Genomic DNA, 14,626 nt, shown 5'->3' with positions numbered 1-14,626 from the left:
GACACCGTAAAGAGTCGCCAGATTTGTCGCTAGTCGCGGTCTGAAAAGTCGCTGAGTTGGCAACACTGCAACTGCGGCGCTGACTCGCTCCGCCATATTTTTTTTTCTTCCCCGGGATGACGGCGGCGGCGGATGACGCATTAATCGCGCGACACAACTAATCGATGATTAAATTCGTTGCCAACGCTTTTAAAAGTCGATTTTTATCGATTTTATCGATTCGTTGTTGCAGCCCTAATTTAAATACAATCTTTATTTTACCCACTCATTGCTAAGACACCTTGTAGACTTTTGCACACTTGTGTTTTATATTGTCTCTTTTTTTTTTTTTTTTGCAGACATGCACAGGCTCTTGCTGCTTTGCAAGCCTATTCCCACTGGCTGGCTCAGTTCTACAGCGAAGTCCACAATCAGAACCAGAGCCAGTTCATCAACCTCATTACTTCTGCTGTAAATGCCAGCAGCCCGCTCATCACAACTAAGGTACTTCCTTCAAAGGTTTTCTTTCCTGTGTGTTTTTATAGCGGTGATGTCTATGGCAATTCTTTAATACAGCTGTAAGGACTTTTTTTCCCTAAAAGCTGTGTCATGAAAGCCTTGAATTATGTAGTATTAGGTTTTTTACTGGGATATTTAGTTTATTAATCTATTTACTTCAACTGACCAAAACTAAACAACTGACTGCTCATTGTACACAAAGGAGCATTAATGTGAATTCTGTTTTTGGGGAGAACTTGCTTATTTAAACCTTTGCTTTAAAGCTTTTATTTTAAATTTCTAGGTCACAAGGGCCAGTCTAAATTTCGATAGAATTAGCGGATAAAAAATATTTTTTTTTTTGTTTAAGACAATAGCAAAAATATAACGTCAACATGTATCAAGTTGAGACGGTGACTTCCTGTTAAAATACTTTGAAGTCATTGGCAGCCTTCAATATCTTTATCTGGTTGAATGAGTCCCATTCATCGTCTTATTTGATTAGGGTGTGTTGGATAAGGGACACATGTAAGGCTATGATCACACTGAAGGTCTTGATGCTTTATTCTAATTGTGTTTGCATAGTTACTCAGACTCCAGTCTGAGCCTTTCACAGCCTGAACGTGGCCCAGTCGTGCAGAGGGACACTGCAGACATAGTGGCGCACTGTTTATGGTACAAATAACAGATGCCAGCATCTCTGTGTAAATAGAAATAGTTGAACAATATTCTAATCACATCGACAAAGAAAAGTAAGAAAACAGAGCTTTTTAACAGCTTGTTTTTGGTGGAGCATTGGGTGCTGTGCTGAGAGGAGTCTGGATATATGGGGGCGAGATGTTATTCATCATGAATATTCAGATTGCAGAAGATACTTTAATGCTGCGTTCACACCGGACGCAGCTGGCGCGACAGAAGCAGCGAGTTGACATGCAAAGTCAATGGTTGACGCACGTCAAGGCGCAGAAAAAAGGTTCCGCAGCGCGTTTTGAGCAGCAGGCGCTAGGGTTGTCAAAAGTATCGATACTAAAAAAAGTATCGATACTCAAAAAAGTATCAAAAGCACTTTTCAGTTTCAGACTGTTTTTTGTAAGAGGTGCCATTGTTATGTGTGCAAAGCATAGCCAAGGAAGGAACACTTAATTTCAGTTTTGTAAGTTTTTTTATCAAGCTTGCTTAATATTGTGCACAGCAAACAACCTCAAAATATTGTTCTTATTGTTTATTGTATTTATTTATTGTATTTTATTTATTAATGAAAATATTTCTGTTGAATTTTGGAGTCTTTGTTTTTATCCTTGTGGTATCAAAAATGGTATCGAATATTTTCCTTAGTATCGGTATCGAGTTGAAAAGTTTAGTATCGTGACAACCCTAGCAGGCGCAGCGCGTCTGAGCAGCTGAAACAGAGCGTCGGATGCGTTTAAGCATCTGACGCGCCGAAAACGCGCTGCTGCTCGAGATGGAAAATTTTAATTTTTGCTGCTCGACGTGCCGCATCAACCAATCAGAGAAGCTGATCTGGGAGCTGGCAGGGAGAGAGACACAGCGCTGATGATACAGAGCGCTATGATCACTCCTCTGAAACAGTTTATTGACGCATAAATTAACTTAAAATGCAGAAATCTGCCCGCAGAATATGTTCGCTTTCATTATCCTGGTGCCTGCAGATCGGATTATTTAGATGAAAAACACCTACCAGCCGCCGCGGTGACCGTTTCATGTTGCCGCATCGAGTTGTTAATGAGGAAGGAAAAATAGTTATTTTTATACGTCCCATTTTCTGGGTTGTTTAGTTTAGTTTTTGTTTTTTAACTTGTGAATGTTACTTGTGAACCAAAGCTTGAGGTTGTTTGTTTTATGATTCTGGATTTCACCTTTGCTGTTGTTTCCTCGTGTTTAATCTACACTGTAGCTCATTGTTTTTGATAAACTTCAGGTTGTAGAACAGGATTGGCTGTTGTTGTTGGCAACCTTAGCGATTAGATTTGGCATTTTAAAAATCTGTCGCTCACAAGTGGAAATGGCAAAGCAATTTTTAAACTGATTCCACTGCGAACAAGAACACAGTAAAATCAGACAAAAATACACAAATTACAGTTTTCCATTCAGTTAAACAATAAAAACCCATCAGCTGTGGAAGGATGTGCAAAGTGGACAGATGTAGTATTAGCTGATCTATTCTGCCTAATTTAGCTCTAACCTCAGTTTAAAGTAGATGATCTCAGTGCTTATGAATCCTACAGGGTGACAGATTCCCAGGACCTGCTGTTTAAAAATAACCAGATTTGAATCAAAATAATCAGATTAAAATTTTTCTTTACCACAGGTACCTGAAAAGTTGCTGCTCTCATCAAGCTGCCTGATGGTTTCCATCACTGCTACGGTGAGGCCGGTGTTTTTGGTCTCTTTACCAGCTGTCCAGAACATCTTCAACCGGATTACTACAGAGAATCAGGCCCAGAGACTTCCCCAAGAGGTGAACTTTGTTACAGCATTTATGAAACGTTAATGTCATTTAACACACCTTTCCTTTCATGTTTGAAAAAATATGCTATGATGTCACATTTCTTTTTTAGGCTTTTGGAGGATACATTTAAGAGTATTTTCAGTAAATAAAGTAAGCGATTTTAATTGTTTTTGTATTTTGTCCAGGCTCACATTCTGGTGTGCAGAGCTCTGTCCAACATGCTGCTGCTTCCATGGCCAAATCTCCCAGAGAGCGAGCAGCAATGGCACACACGCTCCAACAGTCATGCCAGCTTAGTGGCCGCTCTTACACGAGAATATCGTATTTTAAGAGGAACTGTAAACATTAGTCCAAGACAACCGGGTCTGGATAATGGTTGGTATAACGTTGTTCTATTAGTTTTGTTATGAAGTAATACCTGAATCTGAGTAATCTTTTTATCGTTTTCTCCTAACGTGTGTCTCCTCTGCAGTGAAAGCAGTGATTCAGCAGACTCTGCCTGTGCTCAGGGATATAGTAGACAGCATCTCAGGGGAGTCCACCAAATCCCGTCAGATCTGTTACCAGAGTCTGCAGGAGTCGGTCCAAGTGACTCTCAACCTGTTCCCAGTTTTTATTCAGCAGCCAGGTTTGTTGGTCAATCATAGGTTATCTTCACACAGCAACCAGAAGTGCCCTAAATCCAATATTTATTTTCTTTTCTTGCCCATATGCGACCTGTATCTGATCTTTTCTTGAGAGTCTGAATACACAAATCCATTTTTTTCCCCCAATGCAACCCAGGCCAGTTGGCTATATCAGGAGTAACCAATTAAAAATCAGTGGGGTCTGAATAAAGAAAGTCAACAACCAGTAAAGGTCTGGAGACATTTTAATTATAATCTGTTAGTTTAAAAACTATTTATTACTGGACAAAATGAGGTGTGTTTGCATCCATGTTATACATTGACTTCTTAAATAAAAAAAAAAATAAATAAAAATAGAAAATTTTTCCATTTTGAAAAACTAAAGTGTTTTTTGAAGTAGAGAACAACAATTGTTCAGTTCGGTATAAAGACAATTTGCTGATTCACATTCTCATTTTATAAAACACCTGAACTGACCGTGGGTTTTTGGTTGTTTTTTTTCTTTTTTATCACTTAATGAGAGAAGTACACTTGCATGCTTTCTTTTTCTCGTCTTCTCCTTCTTACCCATCGTCCGGCTTGCCACAGGTTTGCCTGCTGTCTAAAAGTAGCGAGAAGCAGCAACCCAGACTGACACAGCTCATTGGCTAATTTGTATCACATGTAGCCTGGTCCCGGATGCTCCGGAGGGCTTTACCATTTTAACAGGAGAAGCAGCGCAAGTGAAGTTAGACACTAAAGTAGGAAAACATGCGGTAATTTATACATTTTTAAAATCAGGTTAGCCACCGGACCGGTCCGGATCAAGACTGCGGTCTGCTAATCCGTGACCCCTGTGCTATGTGATGCTGTGCATATCTGATCATTTCCAATGCAACCTGTTTGCGAACTGTGAGGTCACATTCATCCAACCTGTATGGGGTAATACTCAACAAGAAGAAAACAACAACCATGGCGGTGGATAATGCGGAGAGCAGTCTTTATTTTCAGCCTTCTTGAAAAGATTGCTGTTAATGCACTGACTGAGGTTGGGAAAGAAATGAAAGATTGCTAGATGCACTCCAGTACTACCACCCATGTTTTCTTCAGTAAACACAGACCTCGCTTGCTACTTGTGATGTCATTACATCCTAAACTGCGCATGCGGGACACTGAAGGTGTGGTAATGCAGTTCACACAGGAGGTCACATGCAAGTCGCATATAATTGGAAACGTGAACAACCATGCAGAAGAATCTGATTTCACAAAAAATCAGAATAGAGCATCAATGCCTGCAGTGTGAACATAGCCAGAGTTACTTTTTTATTAATAATGTGGGGCATTTTAGATCAAGTAACAAGATAAGGTTGTATGAAAATAATACTTTTCTAAAAGGAAATGGATAATTTTACTAACCTTTAAAGCCATGTTACTCTTCCTGTTTTTATCATCACTTTTTTGTTGCAGATGTGACAGATGAGGTCCTGGCCTTCTTCCTGACACTCTTTCAAGCATTGCGAGTCCAAATGGGCGTTGCCTTCACAGGGCAGATCATCCACACTTTCCTCAGCATGTTCACAAGGTACAAATCAAAGATTTGCATCAGCTTTTGCTCTAAACGCATTTCCTTTGCTACTACTCTTGAAGGGAAATTGTAATTAATGTGATATAATGTTTTTCCAGGGAGCAACTGGCTGCCAGTATTTTACAAGAAGGTAGCGCCGGATGTAGGGTTGTGCAGAAGTTCCTGAAAATTCTGCAGGTGGTGGTGCAAGAACCGGGTCAGGCTTTCAAGCCCTTCCTGCCCAGCATCCTCTCTTTGTGCATGGAGCAGGTCTACCCAGTTGTGGCAGAGGTCAGTTGGTTATTATGCATATTTTAAAAGCGTCATTTTCTTAATTTTTACCTTCTTTTAAGGTGGAGAACAATGTGGTACAGCTCTTCTTGGTATCAGTCTTTCTTTTTTTTACACCACAGACGGAGCGTCCTGTCGTTTGACAAAACACACTTTCATCTAAACAACAGGAGAAATTAAAAGTAGAGCATTGCAAATACACAGTTTAGAACCACCAGAGGGCGTCATTTGATCTTGGGTTAGATTAGCCTTGAAAATGCCAAACATCTCATTTCAAAAAGCTAAATTCTTTGCTTCTTTTTTTTTTTTGATTTATGAATTCTACATAGAATAAAAATTTGCACAGCAACAGCGACCTCTGATAATTGCAAGTGATAAATGCAATTACTGTATATTTTTGGGGGGTAGTGTTGGCCTAGAGGTTATAGCAGTGTGCTTGTGCTCTGAGAAGGTTGCAAATACCTTTTTGATCCCCATAGCCTCCACTCTGGGCCTCTGAGCAAGACCTTTAACCCCACACTGCTTCCCGGGTGCTGCAGAGTGGCAGCCCACTGCTCCCCAAGGGGATGGGTTATATGCCGAGAATTAATTTTTCCATTGTGAGATCAATAAAGTTCAATTTATCTTTCTAACCTTTCTGAAACGAGCATTATTCTTTTATTTCCCTCTTTATTAGCCTTGCCTTGCTTATAATAGTAATTATTTTTCTATAGCTGTTGCCTCATCCCAGACATTCTCTTTTCGAGAAGACATCTCTGTTCCTAAAAACGCCACTCACTGCATATTCCTTCTTTTTAAGACCATTCACTTTAGTCTGGACAAATGTTAATGCTGCCTTTGTGATAGGAATCAACCATGCAACTTTCATAGTTACTAAATCCCCCCTTCTTCACCTAAACACCTCTTTATTCCTGAACAGATCAAGTCACAGTTGTGTGATTGGCCTATTTTTTTTTTTGTGTTGGTTATAAAGTGGCTGGTGACAGTGGCCTTATTATGCAATATCTGCCTCTAATGATTCGATATAATCTATCAATATGATAAACTTGTTTAAGTTAATTATCAATTATTCAGGACATTATCTTATTTTGTTATTCAAAACATCCATCTGTTATCTGTGCTACAACCCGTTTGTCATTACAGTTAAACAATAACAGCTTAGCGTGCAGCATTTCCTTTTGTTTATGGGGGTGAAAATAATGCCCTCAGTTGTGTTTTATGTTAGAAATATCCCAAAATCAAAGGGGTTTAAGGGACTGGTTTTTAAGATTTGAAGATATTCAGGAAGTAAAATAAACCTAAGTAAACCACTAATGGGTAAAAATACTGCAAATTTCAGACGGAGAGTAAGCTACATTCTTTGTCTACATCCTGACAGTTCTTTAAAATACTGAATCATGTAAAAGTTGTATGGAAGATAACTAGGCTATAAAGAAATCCTTCACCTGGTAATAAATGTATCCTAAACAGATTTTCTGATCGTCTCGCTGAATGTTTTCTCTTTAACAGCGGTCCTCACCAGATGTCAAAGCAGAAATGTTTGAGTTGCTTTACCAAATACTTCACCAAAACTGGAGGTACTTCTTCAAAACCTCAGTCTTAACAAGCGTCCAAAGAGGAGGTGTTGACGACGCCATGGAGAACGAGGCCCAGTTCACAGCAGCCATGCAGGTCTGTTCATATATTTAAATCCCATTTATTAATATTAGAGTTAAAGAATAGTTTGAATTTTAGCTTTTTTGATTTTAGCATACTCCAAGTTTCATTTGCTTCTCCCCATTTCCTTGTTCTCTGTTTGAAATATCTTTTCAGGCGTTTGGCCAGTCCTTCCTGCAGACAGATATCCACATCTTTAAGCAGAATCTCTCCTATCTGGAGTCTCTGAACAGCAAGCACAAGTTATATCACAGAGTATGTTTAGATTTTCTTCCATTGTTGATTTTTGCATTTTATAGGCGTTTACAATTTCATTTTTTCTAAACTAACTAACCTTAAGTGATTTAGTGTGCAAGAGTCTTCCTCTCATAGTTACAGCTCAGTATAAGTAAGATGAATTTTTAAAATCTAGCTAATATCTTTAATTTCTCCTCTGGTCTCATGACCTAAATTGAACATTTCAGAGTTAGCTACTTCTCATTTTTAATTATCACTCGTGAACATGCACTGTCTTAATCATCTAATTATAATGTTTTTTTAAAATGTGTTCTCTGATTCTTCAGAAGCTTTTCCGGACCTCGATGCTCTTCCACTTCATCAACGTACTCCTGCAGGTCCTCCTCCACAAAAGTCATGACCTCCTGCAGGAGGAAATAACCCTTGCCATTTACAACATGGCTTCCGTTGACTTCGATGCCTTCTACTCGGCTTTCATGCCAGAGTTTCTGAACGGCTGCCAAGGAGTGGACTCCAATCAACGGGCCGTTCTCGCACGCAACTTCAAGCTTGAACAGGTTAGGGTTGATGGTTTTCCTCCACCCATTCATTAACTTTGATGTTTTTTATGGATTTTTCCACATTGTTTTAGAAAATGATAAAATCACATCTTTAAGAAAACACTTGAAAAAACTCAAAAGGAACCATCTTTAAGATGGTTACATTATTACTTAAACAATGATCAGAAGCACTGAGCACCTCAAGTCTTTATTCCTGATAGCTCTAGTGACAAGACTCATTCAGTAAACCGTCACAGCGGCAGCTCTGAGCTGTTGCTTCATACAGAGCCTCCCCCTCGTTCATCATTGATATTTGCACACAAAGAAATCCTGACATGTTTCCTACGTGAAAATGAACTCAGAATAAATACTTGTATCCCTTAAATTTTTTCACATTTTGGCCCTTATCAGGCAAAAACCTCACTCTGTTTTATTCCAATTTTATTTAATAGACAAAGTAGAACATAATGATGTGAAATGACAGTTAAATTAAAAACCTTTCCTTGTAATTATAGCTACAGGCCCTTCATAGCACGTCTCATATGTACATTGCATATCTAAATTAGGCAGATAGCTAAAGCACACCTTAGTTTTTGAATCTTGCTATAAAATCTTTAATAGGTGTAGATTTTAACTTTAATTGGACATTATTGTGCTTTCATCTAAACAAACCCATTGCAGCTGCCTATTCTATTGCTTTAATTTAAACTCCCCCCATGCATCCACTGCCTGGTTTAATGCTCTGCTGGAAGATATTTCAAAAGACACCCATGGTGAGAAATGCATACTGAACAGGAATTTAATGAATTATTTGTAGCTTCCTTGTTGCAGGTACTGCAGCTTTATGTAACTATTAAAAAGCAGTTCTGTTTATATTGACAAATAATTGGGCTGTTTTTCTCTGGGTTCTGTTCAATCAAAGTACATTAGGAGCTAATTAAATAGCAAATTTACATCCCAGTTTGTCACCTCACCAGTTAAAGGTTTTCACACTGTTTAGTCTGCAGCTCCTCCTTGGTTCTTTGCTTTCTAATTCTAATTGAAAACACAAATTAAAAACATAAATTCATTGTTTTTCATTATTTGTTTAAAAGCAAGATACATGTTAAAATTTGTCTCAACCTCAGTGATCTTGCTCTTTTAACAGGAAAACAGTCCTTATATGCATAAAATACTGTTTTGTTGATGTGATCCCACTTGCATCTGACAATCATTTGTTTTCCACCTTTATTTCAGGACCTGCCGTCATTCACTCAAAGTGTGCAGAGACTGGTGAATGACCTCCGCTACTATAGACTGTGTAATAGTAGTTTGCCCACTGGCACCATCAAGCTATAGCACAACTGCTTGAACCACTCCACATGTCGGCTGTGATCTTCTAAGACTGCCTATGCTGAACACTCTGCCCGTCACTCCTCCACTTCAGCTTGGCTCCACTCAAAGCAACTGCAAGGAGCAAAACACACATTTCTTGGTTGAGTAATGGGAGAGTGAGCATGCTGCTGATAACGGTCTTTAATGAATGAATGAATGAATCCTACTGTAAAAGGTTGGCACGTTGGTATGTTTCTTGGTGTCCTCCTTAGTGTCTTGCCAATTTGGTGAGGAAATGTAAACCTGGTCTGCAGTCTGCATCTGTCCAGACCCGGAGCTGTCTGAGCCAGGCCTTCTCTCCCATTCTGCCTCAACAAAGCTGGGCTGGGACTGAGCACTTTCAACTCATTTTGAGTTTTTTATTGTCTGCTAATATTCGTTTTGCCTTTTTCATCTCCAAAGGAGACAGAATCTCAACTTAAGATCTTTCATATCATTCCATTCTGAAAACGTGAAAACTGCTTGATTAATAAATTGCTTTTTTTTTAAATACAGTTTGTATTTGCCTTTTCTGTTTGTCTGTTATTGCGATACTGGCTGTGTTTTTGTAAATATCAGAAATCAGGAAAAGTATTAACACACTGACTTAGTTTAAATTCATTCTTTAAAAAAATGTTTACTCAAGAGGAGTTTTATATGTGGAATATTTCCCATGTTTCTGCATTTAAACCACCAGAAAATATGTTCTCAACCATTGGGGAAAAATGTGCAGCCTCAAGAAAATAACAGCAACGCCTTTTTCAGCATCTGACTTGGCATACCGTATGTTACTTCATCTCCAGCTAATGCTCTGTAATTGTGAGAAGGCATACTGATTGACATGATGAAAATAATCCCGTTTTACTGATCAGATCAATGACTTTTTTGGTAGAAATGATGTTTCCGCCTGATAAATCATGCACTTTAGTATGTTGTATAGTATTTTAGTGTAGTATGGTAAAACCAACCGATATGCTGCTGATTCTGAGCTGTTAAATCATCGGGTTAAAGGAGGAATAATGGTGTGAATTTCCATCTGGATGGTTTTACATTCTGTGAAATAAATCAGCTCGAACATGATGAAAAACAGTGAGTACATTAAAAAGGTAAAGATGCTTGTGTCAATCATACATATTAACTAATAAGACATTGCAGTCTTTTTAAAAAAGGTGCCGCTCTGGTCGCAGTTTTTCAGAGAACAGGAAGCAAGAGAATTTATCCTGGAGAAACTCCTTATCATGGGGGAAGTAACATCCTCTATCCTGATGCTGTAGGAATATTTCCCAACTTTGTTCTAAATAGACGTCAAGGAAAATGGGAGTGCACCAAGAGAAATCCTAAAAATATAAGACAAATGTATATAGTTAATGATAACCAAACTTAATGTTAGGGAAACTGTAAAATTATCTCAGCATTCAGTATTTATAATGTTTAATAAAAGGATTAAAAGGGAAATTAAAGGCATGTAAAATAGTTCCAGGGTTAGTGTGCACAAGAATTATTAAGTAGTCCTTTTTTTTTTTTTTATGCGGTTTTAAAAACAAAGCTGGTTCCACAGGATCTGCTCTGCCTTTTCTTCTCAACAAGGAAGTTTTTGCCTGTGAACTTTTTTAGAAAAAAGATCTTAATTATAGGCAGTGACAATAATAGCTTCATATAAAACCTGGATTCTTTCTGCTCTCTGTGGGTGATCAACCTCTTGCCCCCTTTATAGAAATGTCTAGATGGGACTTTATTAAAACAGCAGAGCAGCATTGGGGGATAAAAGAGGCTGGGCTCAACTCTAGTTGTTACTTGACCGGTTATTCTGCTTTATATGTTCCTTTTCAGATTAGTGTTTATTTGCATAAGGTCTGTAGTCCTAAACGCGGAGCCTCCTGAAGTGAACGATCAATGATTGATTCAAACTTATCAGGACATTTTTAATTAGTGGCTGCAAAGAGAAAAGGCGTTTTTGGATGAAGATAGGGTTTACTTTAAATAGAGTCGTTTATGTGCGTAAATTATATCTTATTTTCTGTGAATACTAAAAAAAAAAAAAGGGAAGTAGGGGGGGTCTGGCATGAGTGGAGTTAAATATTCAGTGTGAATGAGTGGAGCCGGACAGTGGGGGATGACTATAGAGGAGGGTGGACTTCTTCAGTCTGACTAAAGGCGCACGGTCATGTTGCAGCGCAGGGTTTTCCACGCAGCTCTTAAACACCTTTTCACAGGGACCCAGGAGCCCCATAAAAGTCTGCAATGCGGGCTCCTCTGGGGACACAGGGTGGTCTGGCACAGGAGCAAATCAAGTAAGTGAAGAAGTTTCATTTTCTGACGAAGTTGAAGATTGAATGATGCGATAAGTTTTGGTTGCATTTCCGTAAATTCAATTTTTCGCCCCTTTTTCCATCATAAATGATCCAGTAATGTGTTTTTCTTTTTACATTTGAATGAAAGAAGCGGAGGTCTGAGCAGAGTTCAATCGAGTCTGAGACTTTAACCCCGAAGCGCAAAGTTTCCCCCCCAAACCCAACAACAATATTTGACAACAAACGCGCCGGTTCGAGGGCGCGCGCTCATGACACGCGGCTTTTAAAAAATGCTCAAAGATGCGCGATTTTTTGATAAATGCAGGGGGACCCTGGCAGCGACCCGAACCATTCTGGATTCAAACTTGCAACCGGTCAGCTAATACTGTACGTCATTCTTCACGTCCTGTGTGACGTGAGGCTCCACCAGTGGCTGCGGGTCTCGTGCGTATTTAATGGATTGCATGCAGTCCTTCATGTGCTCCTGGTGTTGTGGCCCATATCTGGTGTCTGTGAAGTAAAACCGAACTGGTTTAAAACATGTTCCAACATGTGTGAACACCCACGGAGAATAAACACAAGGTGTGTTTATTAAACACTAGTATTTATTAAAATAAAAGTATTTGCACCCTGGAAGAGATCTACTCTCTTTGGCTTTTGTTGTCAAAATAAAAGTTTTAGATCATATAATGTTAACATGAACCTATGTGAATCTGAACATACAACAACTTCTGTTTTCAAGTGGCCTGACTAGTATTTTTGCATTTCTTTGCAGGAGTTAAGCCCCACTCCTGTCTGCAGAAGGAAAATACCTCAGCATCTTAATCAGACATAAATCTAGACTTAGATTAGGCCTCTTCAAAACCTTAGCTTTGGGTTTTCTTTATTTCATCAGGTGGACTTGCTTATCATCGTTGAATTGCTCTAAACCTTGCTGGACTCCAGCATATGGTCCCAAACTGGTGGCCGGACATTCTCCTCCATGAACGTCTGGCTGTTTTTGTGAGATAACTTCTCTGATAAGCTGTCCTGGTTTCAAATGATCATATGCACTTCAAATAAGTTCACTTTTATCTCAGGCTCTTTTTTTTTCTTCCCCAAAAATATTGTGAATCATTCAGATTATTTTTGGCAAAATGAAATTGCCTTTTAGGTTTTAGTCAAAATTAGTCTTTGCCTTTGGATTTTGCATTGAGGTCACTTTAAAGAGCTCCATAATAAGGCAACTGAGGCTTATAGTGCTTAAGATGGTTTAGTTTTTGGGATCCCATCAATATGCTCTGGGAAGATTGTTGAATTATCCAGCCACTTCTGGACCGGTTCATTGTTGCTCCAGGTTTTCTCCATGTGTTGATAATGAGTCACTGGTAATTGAAGGAAACCCAAAGCCTTGAAACTGGCTATTTAAGCTTTTCTAGACAAATACACTACCTGTGACTTAGTTTTTTATCTGTTGCTTCTTGAGGACTTTCAACCTACTTCATGTTGTCAGACAGGTTCAGTTTAGTAATTTCTTAATTCTTCTGGTTAATAATTAATTTGACTGAGCTGTGGCTTGTAAAACTGAATTCCCAAAAATGTAAGTAATCACAATCAATTCACAATTTAACATTTTCTCCCTCAGAGTGTTGGTCATTAAAATCAAAGAATTGTGGGACTTGCTCAGAGAACGAAATAAAGTTCAAAATCTAGCACATAGGATTTGAAGAGGGGCCCTTTTAAGTGTTTTCAGTATAGTTTAAAAAATAAAGATTCATAAAGAAAGTGTGAAGATGCACGTGAGTTTCAAAGTTACAGCTTCTCATGCAGCACGGGCTGCAGAGTCAATGTGTTGCAGAGGAAAGCATTCATTATTTTACCTAAATGAACAGCAATTTCACGCTGTTAAGTAGAGCATTTGTACTTTCCAGTAAAGCACTTATTAAGAACCTCTTTGACTTTCAATAACATGGAACTAGAAAATACCTAGCAATGAATTTTAGTTGACTTTGCACTGGCGAAAGAAAAGAACCATAGAATTTAGATAATCATTAGTCGTCTTCCCTGTGGATAACTATTACTTCCACCAACATGTATGCATTTGAGCTGTATATTAACTCCTGCATTCTCTCCTGTCACTGCAGGTCTCTCTGATGTGAAGGAGCGGACTCTCATTGCCATAAAGCCAGATGGAGTTCAGCGTCGTCTCGTCGGACAGATAATCCAGCGGTTCGAGCAGAGAGGGTTCAAGTTGGTCGGGCTGAAGATGCTTCAGGTACCTGAGCTGCTTTGACTCTGAGTGAAGAAAACAACCTCCTTTGAGTTCTAACTGCAGCTGAATTTGCTCTGAAGGCATCACAGGACATCCTGTCTGAGCACTACTGTGACCTGAGGACCAAGCCTTTCTATAGCAGTCTGCTGCGCTACATGTCCTCAGGACCTCTAGTTGTGATGGTGAGGGCTTCCCCCTTTCTCTGCCTGGTTTTTGGCTGCTCTTAGTTTTTAAATTGTGTTTTCTTTATCTTGCACTTGCTTATCTGTTTGCTGCAATGCATGTGTGGCGCTTTATCTATGTTTAGGTGTGGGAAGGGCACAACGTCGTTCAGACATCACGAACCATGGTGGGAAGCACTAATCCAGCTGAGGCGCAGGCAGGAACCGTCAGAGGAGATTTCAGCATTCATGTCAGCAGGTATACTTTTGTCTTATCATTTAGTTCAGGTTTTGTGGCATTTTGCTAAATCATTCATGCCCCCTTGAATTAAAAAAAAAAAAGTTTGGGGACTATTTATTTAAGAAGTTAACTGTGTAAAATTGCAAGATTCAGGAACACTAAGAAGGCTTTGAACATTTTTATGAAGAAGAATTTGAAAAGTGTGCAGTGTGTGCATGGTCCCCTTTATTCTGATTGCCCTAAATTAAATCTAGCTGAAGTGCTTTATTTAATCTCCTAACAGAAGCTGTTTGATGAAGGCATTAAAGTGAATTAACAAATGGAGCTTTAAAACTCAAAACAACCCAAGTTCTGATCCTCTCACAGTGCACTGCTCAATTCCTCATAGGAATATGAGCTGACCAATGAAGCAGGCTGCTGTCCTGCAGGTTTAAGACGTTTCCCTGCTCTAGCAGAGCTGGTTTTCATTGATGACTGATGATGAACAAGC

General features: G+C 39.0%; 2 protein-coding genes across 2 annotated transcripts in view; both read left to right on the top strand.

Moving 5' to 3' along the window:
• xpo6 (exportin 6) overlaps positions 1 to 9,699 on the top strand; it is a 24,533-nt gene extending 14,834 nt beyond the window's left edge. The window contains exons 15-24 of the mRNA XM_015368889.1: positions 339 to 483; positions 2,807 to 2,956; positions 3,133 to 3,322; positions 3,420 to 3,575; positions 5,020 to 5,134; positions 5,236 to 5,407; positions 6,917 to 7,078; positions 7,220 to 7,318; positions 7,627 to 7,857; positions 9,076 to 9,699. Coding sequence (XP_015224375.1) covers positions 339 to 483; positions 2,807 to 2,956; positions 3,133 to 3,322; positions 3,420 to 3,575; positions 5,020 to 5,134; positions 5,236 to 5,407; positions 6,917 to 7,078; positions 7,220 to 7,318; positions 7,627 to 7,857; positions 9,076 to 9,177 — 1,522 coding nt within the window. The 3' untranslated portion in view covers positions 9,178 to 9,699. The remainder of the gene's footprint in view (positions 1 to 338; positions 484 to 2,806; positions 2,957 to 3,132; positions 3,323 to 3,419; positions 3,576 to 5,019; positions 5,135 to 5,235; positions 5,408 to 6,916; positions 7,079 to 7,219; positions 7,319 to 7,626; positions 7,858 to 9,075) is intronic.
• A 1,568-nt stretch (positions 9,700 to 11,267) lies between these two features.
• Positions 11,268 to 14,154, top strand: LOC107080678 (nucleoside diphosphate kinase, mitochondrial-like; the record flags this gene model as incomplete). Its single annotated transcript, XM_015368886.1, has 4 exons — positions 11,268 to 11,483; positions 13,607 to 13,737; positions 13,815 to 13,916; positions 14,042 to 14,154. Coding segments are annotated over exons 1-4 (473 nt in total), but the record flags the coding sequence as incomplete, so codon positions are not given.
• Between the last annotated feature and the right edge of the window lie 472 nt (positions 14,155 to 14,626).

The sequence above is a fragment of the Cyprinodon variegatus genome, unplaced genomic scaffold (genome assembly GCF_000732505.1).
Source record: "Cyprinodon variegatus isolate N-32 unplaced genomic scaffold, C_variegatus-1.0 Scaffold2212, whole genome shotgun sequence".
In the NCBI taxonomy this organism is placed as follows: Eukaryota; Metazoa; Chordata; class Actinopteri; order Cyprinodontiformes; family Cyprinodontidae; genus Cyprinodon; species Cyprinodon variegatus.
Note: the sequence above shows the minus strand (reverse complement) of the source record. Positions and strands in the feature narration are given on the sequence as shown.